The sequence below is a fragment of the Scyliorhinus torazame genome, chromosome 7 (assembly GCF_047496885.1).
Source record: "Scyliorhinus torazame isolate Kashiwa2021f chromosome 7, sScyTor2.1, whole genome shotgun sequence".
In the NCBI taxonomy this organism is placed as follows: domain Eukaryota; kingdom Metazoa; phylum Chordata; class Chondrichthyes; order Carcharhiniformes; family Scyliorhinidae; genus Scyliorhinus; species Scyliorhinus torazame.
The window spans coordinates 54,457,669-54,470,701 of NC_092713.1; the positions used below are offsets into that span (position 1 = coordinate 54,457,669).

Here is a 13,033-nt window from a genome sequence, read left to right on the forward strand (position 1 = left end):
TCAATGCACGATTTCTCCCAGAATTACATTGCTTCTGATGAGTTGCCCAGGTTGCAGTGAATTATAACCTGAATTTCATCAGTTAATTCATGTGAATTTTATTTTATAAATTCAGGCTTTTGTGGAATTCTGCCTCCCTCAGCAGTTAATCATCAAGACGCTGGAAGGTGTCAACCTTACCACAATAGGGTAATATTGAAATATTTGTTTAATGATACTGTACCTTTGATTCCTATTATGGGGAGGAGCCAACTTATATGAGGTAAATTCAGCTTTGCGAGAAAGCCTGTTCAAATTGGGTCACTATTTATTGGGGTGGTGGCATAGTCCAGTGGGTTGCAGTTCCCTCATAGTTTTACAGAACAGCTTTCTCCATTTCTCTCCTCTGGTTGTTTATGAGCGAGGGGCTAATTTATACTCAGTACCTCTCTGTTCAGTTGGAGGCCAAGGGACACATTTTCGTCATCGAGACGGGAAGCTCGAGATGTGAAATCTTGCTGCTTGGAGGACCCGTCCCCATATAACAATCAGGTGCAGCAGCAGAAGTAGGCCATTCTGCCCATCAAGTCTGTTCCGCCATTCAATGAGATCATGGCTGATCTGATGGGATTATACTCAACTCCACTTTCCTGTCTTTTCCCCAGACTCTGGGATTGTTTATTAAACCTGCCTCATTGCATGTTACCAGATCCAAAATAACCTGCTCCCTGGTTGGATTCACAACATTTTGTTCTCGGAAACTATTCGGAACATACTCTTCCTCATGGCTACCTCTGCCAATTTGATTTTCCCAATCCACATGAAGATTAAGTCACCCATGATTAATGTACTGCTTTTGTAAAATGCCCTCATTATCTCCTGATTTATTCTCCGTTCTACAATCTATCTTCTGTTAGAGGGCCTACTCCCATCAGTGTCTTCTTTCCCTTGTTATTTCTTACCCACACCCATACGGATTCTACATCTTCCGATCCAAGATCATTTCTTGTTATCATCTTGTACTAACAAAGGTGGGGTTACTGGGTTACCGGGATAGGGTAGAGACATGGGTTTAAGTAGGGTGCTCTTTCCAAAGGCCGGTGCAGACTCAATGTGCCGAATGGATGCCTTGTAAATGCAATGATTTTATGATTCTACCCCACCACCCTTTCGTTCCAGTCTGTCCTTACGAAACGTCACATGCCCCTGAATATTTAGTTCCCAGCTTTGATCTCCTTGTAACCATGTTCCTATAATGGCTAAAAGATCATAATAATTAACCTCAATTTGTGCCACTAGTTCATTTATTTTGTGCTGAATACTGGGCGGGATTCTCCGCGAACCGGAAGGGCGGGCCACTCCAGTGCCGAGGAATGGCGTGAACCACTCCGGCATCAGGCCGCCCAAAGGTGCGGAATCTTCCGCACCTTCAGGGTCTAGGCCGGAGCCGGAGTGTTTGGCGCCGCGCCAGCCGGCGTGGAAGGGCTTGGCGCCACGCCAACCGGCGCCGAAGGGCCTCCGCCGGCCGGCGTGGGTTGGCGCATGCGCGGGAGTGCCAGCGTGTGCTGGCGTCATCCCAGCGCATGCGCAGGGGGGTTCTTCTCCGCACCGGCCATGGCAGAGGTTGACAGCAGCCGTTGTGGAGGGAAAGATTACCCCCACGGCACAGGCCCACCCGCAGATCGGGGGGCCCCAATCGCAGACCAGGCCACCGTGGGGGCACCCCCCGCGGCCAGATTCCCCCCGCGCACCCCCCCCCCCCCCCCCCCCCGAGGACACTGCAGGCCACCCGTGGAGCTAGGTCCCGCCAGTAAGGACCTGTTGTGATTTACACCGGCGGAATCCGCCAAAAACGGGCGGCTACTCGGCCCATCGCGGGCCGGGGAATCACCGGGGGTGGGGCGCTGCCAACAGCGGTCGACCGGCGCACCGTGATTCCCCCGCCAAAACACCGGCGCCGGAGAATTCGGCAGCCGGTGGGGGTGGGATTCACATCGCCCCCCCGGGGATTCTCCGACCCAGCGGGGGTCGGAGAATCCCGCCCACTATGTGCATTTAAGTAAAGTCCAATTCACTTTGCTTTTTTTACCATTTTTTTCCCCCTTTGGCCCTAATTGTAGCTGTTTTTTAATGTTTGTCCACTTTGTCCGTTCCTGTCACACTCTGGGTATAATTACCTAAATAGCTGCCTTGTAATGCTGCCATATCGCTCCGCTTGGTAAGCTTATGTATCTTCTCTCCAGAACCATCCCCTCCCCCCATTTAGTTTAAAGCCCTCTCTACTACCCTAGTATGCAGTTTGCAAGAACACTGGTCCCAGCAAGGTTCAGACATAGGGGACGGGATTCTGTGATCCTGGGGCTAAGTGTTGATGCCGTCACAAATGCCGTCGCGTTCCTCGACGGCATCAACACGGCCTCAGGATCAGCAATTCTGGCCCCTATAGGGGGCCAGCACGGCACTGGAGCGGTTCACGCCGCGCCAGCTGCTGATCCCGGCGTCAAATTGGCGCTGCGGGATCCGCGCATGGGCAGTGGCACCAGCGCCAATGCGCGAATACGCAGTGGGTTCCTTCAATGCGCCGGCCCCAACACAACATGGCGCAGGACTACAGGGGCCAGCGCGGAAAAAAGGAGGCCGCCAGCCAGAGAGACTGGCCCGCCGATCGCGGACCAGGCCACATCGGAGGGCCCCCCGGGGTCGGACCCCCCCCCCCCCCCCCCCACAGGCCAGCGCCGGCGGGACTCAGCATTTGTACGACGGCCGCTCGGCCCACCCCAGGTCGAGAATCGGCCGGCCGGCCGCATAGAGTGGCCCCCGACCGGCGCCATGCCAACCACGCCGGCGCCAATGGTGTTGATTCTCTGCATGCTGCCGTCAAGTTCGCGTGGCGTGATTCGCGCCGGTCGCGGGGATTCTCCGGCCCGGCCCCGGGCTGAGAGAATCCTGCCCAGGTTGTCCCGATTGTACACACCCCACTTTCCCCAATACTGATGCCATTGCCACACAAAACAAAACCCATTTCTCCCACATCAGTCTTTGATCCACCTCTCTAATTTTATGTACCCATTGCAATGGATCCCACGTGAACTACTTTCGCTCAGGATTCTTTTTGCGGGAGGCATGATACCATGAGAGGGTATCATAGAATCATAGAATTTACAGTGCAGAAAGAGGCCATTCGGCCCATCGAAACTGCACTGGCCCTTGGAAAGAGCGCCCTACCTAAGCCCACACCTCCACCCTATCCCTGTAACCCAGTTACCGCACCGAACCTTGTTCAAAGGCAGCTTTGGAGGCAGGCAAATGCTGAAGCGAGCTGGTTAAAAGAGATCTTTTACACATCAGACCAATTGTATAAAGGTCTGTTAGGGACTCTAGCCCTCATCCCTCAACCTCCACTAACTCCCCATTCCCCCATGCCACCTCCATACCCACATGCCACCCTCATACCATCTTATACCTGCATGTCCCCTCAAAGCCCCATACCCCCTCATACCACCATACTTGTATGCTACCTTCATAGCCACTAACCCTGTATTCACTATAGGCACACGTCAGCAGCCATGTGCAGATGAACCCCCCTGCCTGCCGTGCTCTCTGCAGAAATACCTTCCTAACCCTGGCTACCTTCCCCCTCCCCAAATAAACGAGGTATCAACTTATCCACCTCCTTGAAAAATGCCTTTGGCAAAAAGATCGGCAGGCCCTGAACTATAAACAATAATCGTGACAGCACATTCATTTTATTCGCCTGCACCTGACCTGCCAGCAACAGAGGGAGAACAGAGCTCATAAGGAAGTCATCTTTTGATATTCCAAAGCTCTTCCTTAAACTGCCTGTTCCAGAACAGAATTGGGGAAAAATGTGGAATCTAGTACCGTTTCACAGTCTCGCTTAAATAATATGCCTGAGCCAGTGTAAAAGTATGATGGAAGAACATGATCAAATCTATAACATTTAAAAAATAATTATTTTATAAACATGCAGAAAAGATTTAAAATATAATAAACCAAGAAAGATTCCAAATTTTCTATAAGGCTAATATATTTCAGACAGATTCCTGGATAAATTGGAAGTATTAACAGCACACCATCCTAATTTTTCAGTAGGAAGGGAAATCTTGTCAGTGAACAACAACTGCTCATTTCATTGTCATGTTGGGAAACTGAAATTTTATTTACTTTGGAGCGATTGACACCAGGGAACAAATGGCCTGGCAAGGTGCATGTTCTATGGCCCAAGGAAGCTGATGTGGCCTGTCTCAATAGAAATGTGCATCAACATTGCACTACTCCAGGTTGTTCCATTAGCCCAAAAGCCAATGGGGAGCCTAACGGACTACCTCTACTGATCAGGGAATAGTTAAAAGGAACTTAGGATATCAAATATATGAGGCTGGGCCCATTAAGAAGTATATTTTAAATATTTCTGTAAAGAGAAACATATTGCTGAAGCTTCTCATCCTGCACTTATCAGAACAAATGCAACAATGCCAAATTTCAAATGATCCCAACAATCTGTACTACAGGAGAAAAGAGTGCTGATTGACTGGCAAGTCAACTCTGATTGGCCAAGGTGCTGCCATGCTGAAAGCAACGGGGAATTATTGGCTCCCTAAGCTCCCGGATAATTCAAAATATGCCCAAAGTTTGCACATATTTCTTTCATGCGCAGCAAACGGACCCCTGCATATGAAGTAGCATTGATAGCCTCTTCTTATAAGATCCTAGGAATTTACAGTAGATTGTCTATAAAGTCTGCAGTGCTTTTCCTGAGCCACTATTGCTAACCACACTCTACTGCTCTCTCCCCAACCCCTTAATGTTGCTTTTTATCAAAGACGAATCTCAATTATAACACTTAATGTCCTCTACCTCAACAACAGTCTGGGGCAGCAAATCCAAATCTAACCATCATTGGTACAGACATTTCATATTGTCATCTGAGTGTCCCTTTAAGAAAAGTCTTATCACATGGCTTCGGTGATGTAATTTTGTGGGTGGAGCTGAGCTGTGGCTGTGAGGTTTGCTTTACTTTCGCTTTCAGTTTTGATTGCTGTGGACTACAGGCAGAGATAATAAGTGTTTTGGTCTGTCTCTCTCTATTTTCATTTTAAAGAGTTGTTCCAGAAAAAAAAAACATTGATTATAGCTACCTGCTTTGGTAACTTAAAAGATATAGTTTGCTTTTCGGTAAGGTTTAAACCTGCTGGTGAGACAGGGTCAGAATCTCAGGAAAAGACAGTCTTATTCAAGTGAGAATGCAGAGTGCTGGGCCACGCCCTTGGAAAGGGTTTTTGGTTGATGGGATTTTGTTTTTGAATTGGAACAGTTGAGGGGCAATTCATTAAGTGTTATACATAGATTGCTGTAGCTGTGGGGTGTCTTTATGTTTGTAATTGATAAAAATTCTTGCTATGTGTTTACCTGTACATGTTAACTAAGTTCTTAGAATAAAGCTTATTTGATTAAAGTGTCTCGGAAGATTGTTGAATCATACCTGAAGGGAAGGCTCTTGTGCTCGTCCTAGCCAAATTCAACATAAAGGATGTTGGTCAGGTGGATTTCATAATGTAATTTGGAGCTTCTAAGCCCTGGCCCATACCAATATATTCTTCCATTGCTTTTTATACAAGATTTTATACAAGACACAAGGTAAAATGTAAAACATTTCGGACACTGAGCAGGAAAAACTGGTTCACAGTTTGTAGCATGCGCTATCAGAATAAAGCCCAAAGCCAGGCAATCCCATGATATTGTTAATGAATTGTTAGATAAGGAGGACATGACTCTCATTTATCCCCAGTTCACTGAATCATGCAACATAATAGCAGAAGGTATTTATGTTTGCAGAAGAACGTAAGAAATAAGAGCAGGAGTGAATCATAAGGTCATTTTGTCATTCAACACAAACATTTAATATTTTAAGGCCAAGAATCCGGAGGGCCGACAATTTCATATAATGCCCATTATCTCAAGCACTGATATGTAATTTTGTGGTAAGGGCAAAACCACTCAATTTAATAATGCCCAATGGGTTCCTATACAACCATGACCATGGGCTGGAATCAGCGGAGACTGCCAGAGCGGCCATGCTGGCAGGAATCCTGCCCACCAGCGAATAGAAGGTGATTGAGCTCATTAATAAGGCAGCTTAAAGCCAATTATCCCTGAGCCTATCAGAATTTATTGGCGGTTCAGGGATCCTCACCAAATCGCATGACCTTTCCGTGCTTCCTGAAGACCACATAAAAAACCCTGTTGGTGCCTGATCGAGGAACCTGGCATTGGGAAAGGGAAAGCGACTGAAGGCCACCACTGTTCCCTTGTCACCAACCCTCTCTGCCGTCTAGCCCCCTCTCACCAGTGACGGCCTCACCATCCCTGTGGCCGCCATCCTGCTCTCACTCGCCTGCATCCAGGGATCCAGCATCGATCTAGTGTGGTCTTTAGTACATTACCAACAGCAGCCAGCGCATCCAGTGGTACTGCTGGTAATGGCGAGCTGCCACGCTCTGATTGGCCAGAAACTTTCAGGAATGGGGTTTTCACCCATGAGGGGCCATAGCTGGGTGTGAGGCCGACAGTGGAAACTTGTACCTGCATCCCTCGAACAAAGTCCAGCCCATATCTAGGCTGTAAGGTTTGTCTGGCTAGTCTATAGAGGTGAGGGAATGCTGGACGTATTGATTAATCACTATCCTGCAACACTCAGACTAATCAGGTGATACGATGCCACGGTCCCAAGTTTGGACCACATGGGACCTAACAATGCCCTGCATTGTCTGCTCTTGAGAAAAGATGCATGAAGCACTGACCAGGGCCGGGATTCTCCCTTCTGGGGACTAAGTCCACACGCCGGCGGGAGAACTGGCGCCAACCACTCCGGCGTCAACAGCCGGAGGGGTTGGCACCACTCCAGCCGGTGCCAAAGGGACGACGCGAGATCGCTCATGCGCCAAAGGGCTGGCGTGATCTCACGCATGCGCAGAACCGCCAACGTGATTCCACGCATGCGCAGACAGGTCAGCGTATTTTCTCTGCGCCATCATGGTGGAGCCCTACGGAACAAACCTGCCCGCAGATAAGTGAACCCCAATCGTGGGCCAGGCCACTGTGAGCCCCCCCCCCCTGGAGTCGGATCCACCCGCCCCCCCCCCCCCCCTCCGCCCCGCCCCCCCCCGAGGACCGTCCCCGACGACTTACCTGCCAGGTCCCGCCGGTACGTGAGTTGAGTGATTCGTGCCGGTGGGACTGGCCAAAAATGGATGGCCACTCGGCCCATTGGGGCCCGGAGAATCACCGGGGGAGGACGCAGCCAATGGCCCCTGACCGGCGTGGCGGGAAGCCAGCCCCTGCCCGAAAAATGGCGCTGGAGAATATGACAGCCGGCGTCGGGGCGGCGGGGCGGGATTCGCGCCGCCCCCCCCGGGGATTGGGGTCGGAGAATCCCGTCCAGTCTCTGGAGTAATGTAGTAATGTTATTTAAAACCTCATGCAGGCACCCTTAAATATAGTTGTTAGATTTTCAAACCTTTTTCTCTTGGAAACTGTCTGGAAAAACTGTAGGGTTTTCTTTTATTGGTGTTTTGATGAGCTGCTAGATTTGCCAGAGAGTGGTGTCACATGTCTGAAGTAATGTCAGTAAGTAGGTGACCTACATACAAAAAGGCTGCAACAAGTATGGGGGTTGCAGTGCCAGTGATTCTGCGATGTAGGGTGGTGGGGAGATGGAGCAGAGGCTGGGGAGGGGACAAGTTCTGTGACTCCATGCTCTTTGATAATGACAGGACGTGGTCTGGTAGGCCAGCGAATGCTCCTAGCATCTCAGTGAACATGCCCATTTGGCACACTCCTGTATAACACCCCATCAGGGTGTGGTAGTCACCACTAGCAGTATTATATGTATTACAGTAAGACACGTATAATAGAGGTACATGGATAAATCCCTGCCTGCTGGCTCTGCCCAGTAGGCGGCATATAAATGTGTGCGCTCGCCGGTGCACAATATAACCTCGATTATTCCACTACTCTTGTCTTTGTGGTAATTGATAGTGCATCAATTTATTGAGCAAAGATTTTTAAAACGATGGATCTTCGCATCAAGCCTGATCGCCTGCAGCTGAGCCCTCAAGCAGCCAACGCTACGTCCGCTTTTGACCACTGGCTAGCCTGATTCGAAAGCTACCTCCAAACATCCGCTGAGGAACCCTCTGACGCACAGAAGCTCCAAGTCCTTTATTCACGGGTGAGCCCTGAAATTTTCCTCTCATCCGGGACACGCCCACTTACTCCAAAGCGATGGAGCTCCTGAAGAGACATTACGTTCGGCCAGTCTACCAACTATACACCAGGCACCTCCTGTCCATGAGACAGCAGCTCCCCTGCGAGTCGCTGGATGGTTTCTGGCATGCCCTGCACATCCTGGGGAGGAACTGTGACTTCCAGGCAGTTTCGGCAGTCCAGCACACAGCAAACCTTGGGTAGGGTGCTCTTTCCAAGAGCCGGTGCAGACTCGATGGGCCGAATGGCCTCCATCTGCACTGTAAATTCTATGATTTCAACTTTTAATCTGAGACACCTTCGTTACGGGCATGAGGTCTGTGTACGTCCGCCAGCGCCTACTGGAAGGGGGTACGCTTGATCTTGCGGGAACTAGGCAGCTCGCAAACTCATTAGAAGTGGCCTCCCGTAAAGTCCAGTCGTACGCCCCCGACCGGGCGGCACCCTCGTGGGCATTGTGGGCCCCACCAGCTGCCGACTCCAGTTCATCGCAAGCCTGCGCCGCGAGGCAGCCAGGCAACCCTGGGGGGCCCAAGTGCTATTTTTGCGGGCAGAGCAAACACCCCCGGCAGCGCTGCCCGGCGCGGAGCGTGACCTGCAACAGATGTGGAAAGAAGGGACACTTTGTTTCTGTTTTCCAGGCCCGGTTGGTCGCCGCTGTTTCCAGGTCCGCCGTGCCTGCACCCCCCACGTGCGACCCAGGGGCACCGTCATCTTCTTCTCCGCAGGTCATGTGCGGCCCGTGGGCGCCGCCATCTTTGATGCCTCCCGCCATGTGCCATCTACGACGCCATTTTGGACGGCGCCTCAGGACCCCTACACCTCTGGCCGTTCATCACCTGCCGCTACCTCCACCACTGCTGACCAGCCCGGGACCTCCCAGCATCTGCCGCAGCTCACCTCGATCACCTTGGATCAGTCCCGGCCCCGCAACCTCGTGACGGCAACAACGACGGTGAAAATCGATAGGCACGAGACGACCTGCCTTTTTGACTCCGGGAGCACAGAGAGCTTCATCCACCCCACGACGATAAGGCGCTGCTCCCTTGCGGTACACCCCATTACCCAGAAAGTCTCCCTGGCCTCCGGATCCCATTCCGTGGAAATCCGGGGGTACTGGATCGCGACCCTCACCGTCCAAGGCGTAGAGTTCAGCAACTTCCGGCTCTACGTCCTCCCCCACCTCTGTGCTGCCCTGTTACTCGGCCTGGACTTCCAGTGCCACCTCCAAAGCTTCACCTTCCTTGTTTGCGAACCTCACCCCGGATTGCAAACCCGTCGCCACTAGGAGCAGACGGTACAGTGCCCAGGACAGACCTTCATCAGGTCGGAGGTCCAACGGCTTCTGCGGGAAGGGGTCATTGAGGCCAGCAACAGCTCCTGGAGAGCTCAAGTGGTAGTCGTAAAGACTGGGGAGAAGCACAGGATGGTCATTGACTACAGTCAGACCATCAATCGGTACACGCAGCTCGACGCGTACCCCCTCCCACGCATATCTGACATGGTCAATCAGATTGCGCAGTATTGGGTCTTTTCCACAATGGACCTGAAGTCCACCTACCACCAGCTCCCCATCCGCCCGGAGGACCGCCAATACACTGCGTTCGAAGCAGATGGCCGCCTCTATCACTTCCTTAGGGTTCCCTTCGGCGTCACTAATGGGGTCTCGGTATTCCAATGTGAGATGGACCGAGTGTTGACCGATGCGGACTGCCGGCCACCTTCCCGTACCTAGATAACGTCACCATCTGCGGCCACGATCAGCAGGACCACGACGCTAACCTCCAAAAATTCCTCCAGACCACCAAACTCCTTAACCTCACGTACAATAAGGAAAAATGCGTGTTCCGCACCAACCGCTTAGCCATCCTTGGCTATGTCATGGAAAATGGAGTTCTAGGGCCCGACCCCGACCGCATGTGCCCCCTCATGGAACTCCCCCTCCCCCACTGCCCCAAGGCCCTGAAACGATGCCTTGGGTTTTTCTCCTGCTATGCCCAGTGGGTCCCTAATTATGCAGCCAAGGCACGCCCACTCATTCAGTCCACAGTTTTTCCGCTGACGGCTGAGGCCTGCCAGGCCTTCAACCACATGAAGGCAGATATCGCTGAGGCCACGATGCACGCGGTCGATGAGTCCCTCCCCTTTCAGGTCGAGAGCCATGCATCGGGCATAGCTCTGGCCGCCACCCTCAACCAGGCGGGCAGGCCTGTGGCCTTCTTTTCCCGCACCCTCTATGCCTCCAAAATTCATCACTCCTCTGTCGAAAAGGAGGCCCAAGCCATTGTGGAAGCTGTGCGACATTGGAGGCATTACCTGGCCGGCAGGAGATTCACTTTCCTCACTGACCAACGGTCGGTTGCCTTCATGTTCAATAACACACAGCGGGGCAAGATCAAAAACGACAAGATTTTGAGGTGGAGGATCGAGTTCTCCACCTGTAATTACGAGATTTTGTATCGCCTGGGGAAACTCAATGAGCTCCCTGATGCCCTATCCCGCGGTACATGTTCCAGCGCACAAGTGGACCGACTCCGGTCTCTCCACTATGACCTCTGCCACCCGGGGGTCACCCGGTTCTTCCATTTCACCAAGGCCCACAACCCGCCCTACTCCATTGAGGAGGTCAGGACTGTCACCAGAGACTGCCAGGTCTGCGCGGAGTGCAAGCCGCACTTCTTCCGGCCAGATCGAGCGCACCTGGTGAAGGCCTCCCGTCCCTTTGAGCACCTCAGCATGGACTTCAAAGGGCCCCTCCCCTCCACCGACTGCAACACGTACTTTCTGAACGTGGTCGATGAGTACTCCCGGTTCCCCTTCGCCATCCCATGCCCTGATATGACTTCTGCCACGGTCATTAAAGCCCTCCACAGCATCTTCACACTGTTCGGTTTCCCCACCTACGTCCACAGTGATTGGAGTTCCTCGTTTATGAGTGATGAGCTGCGTCAGTTTCTGCTCAGCAAGGGCATCACCTCGAGCAGGATGACCAGCTACAACCCCCTGGGAAACGGGCAGGTGGAGAGGGAGGACGGGACGGTCTGGAAGGCCGTCCTGCTGGCCCTGCGGTGGAAAGATCTCCCAGTCTCCCGCTGGCAGGAGGTCCTCCCCAACGCGCTCCTCTCCATCCGATCGCTCCTCTGCACTGCAACTAACGAGACACCTCATGAAATTCTCTTGGCCTTCCCCAGGAAGTCCACCTCCGGGGTCTCGCTCCCAACATGGCAGACAGTTCCTGGACCCGTCCTCCTTCGCAAGCATGTGCGGACCCATAAGTCGGACCCTTTGGTCGAAAGGGTCCACCACCTACACGCGAACCCGCAGTACGCCTACGTGGCACACCCCGACGGGCGCCAGGACAGTCTCCCTCTGGGACCTGGCACCCGCTGGATCCCCACCCACGGCCCCCGACCTGACACCGCACTCCCCCTCCCCCAGTTGCCTCATTCACCCCTGCGCCACTCCCCCTCCCCCCAGCGAACCTCACCGCAGCCCCCGCCCCAGGAGGATCCATCCTCCCATTGGTTCCACTCAGGGGTGGCGAAGACGAGGACAACACGCTCCCGGAGTCACAGGTGACCAAGTCGGCGCCCACATCACCTCCAGAACTGAGGCAATCGCAGAGGAGTGTCAAGGCCCCCGACAGACTGATCTTGTAATTCTTTTGTCCACCACCCCCGCCGGACTCTTTTTTTAACAGGGGGTGAATGTGGTAGTCACCACTAGCAGTATTACATGTATTACGGTAAGACACGTATAATAGAGGCACATGGGTAAATCCCTACCTGCTGGCTCCGCCCAGTAGGCGGTGTATAAATGTGCGCGCTCGCCGGTGCTGCAGCCATTCTGGTTCCAGCTACAGGAGGCACAACATCTTTCCTCAATAAAGCCTCGATTATTCCACTACTCTCGTCTTGTGGTAATTGAAAGTGCATCACAGGGTCCTCATCTGTACCAGTCATTCTCCAGTCAGCTGGTCAAAAAGCATTCTCTCGCCATGGCATGTCTACCCATGCCCAGTGTCTCCCATGCGCTCATTCCAATTCTACACTGGCCTCCAGTTTTAGGGCAGTGCCAGTGTCTGAATTGGCGGCTGCAAATGAGCTGAATGCATATTTCTTTGTAAATGTCAGCTCAAAGCCTCTTCATTAGTGCTGCCCTGTTGCTCTCTTTCCTCTGTCTGAGGATCCAATGGCTCGGCAGGCAGTAATTCTTAGATATCTGAAAACATGAACTCAGAAGGGGAAAGCTGGTGTGAGGAAAGTGGTTTAGGGTGTGAAGCAAAATAGCCCATGGTCACACCATCTGCAGTTGCTCCTCTTGTCAGATCATTGGATGAGGGTGAGTTGGGAGTTGAGAAGGAGCATAAGGCAGGGACAAACCAGTAGCCTCTGTTCTCAGCAATGTCTGATGCGCGGGGCCCTGCCTCTCTGGCACCAGGGTGCTGAGAACCAGAGAACCACCTTCTCTGTAGGACTCATGAGATCACAAGATGCAGGCACCCTTTCATCGTGCCCCCCTCCCCAATCCATCAACCCAGCAGTTCTGCTCTGCTTCCTCCGGTTATTTACAACTTTATTCTGCAGGAGAGGGCAGAATGTCAGCGATTGTGTTTGAGTGGTGCCTTTCGTAGCTGAATGGCTGGAGGAGACGATACTTGGGTCTGAAGCTGGCAGCATTGGTAGCGGCATGAGGAAGAAGTAATGTGTAAGAATGTTGGGTATAAGTCCAGAGTGTCAGGGAGTGCTGCTGGGTGGATTATTGGTCT

General features: G+C 52.3%; 1 protein-coding gene across 1 annotated transcript in view; it reads left to right on the forward strand.

Moving 5' to 3' along the window:
* The first annotated feature begins 5,767 nt into the window (after positions 1-5,767).
* LOC140427342 (uncharacterized) overlaps positions 5,768-13,033 on the forward strand; it is a 157,405-nt gene continuing 150,139 nt past the window's right edge. The window contains exon 1 of the mRNA XM_072512894.1: positions 5,768-5,841. Within this exon, the coding sequence (XP_072368995.1) occupies positions 5,768-5,841 (74 nt within the window). The remainder of the gene's footprint in view (positions 5,842-13,033) is intronic.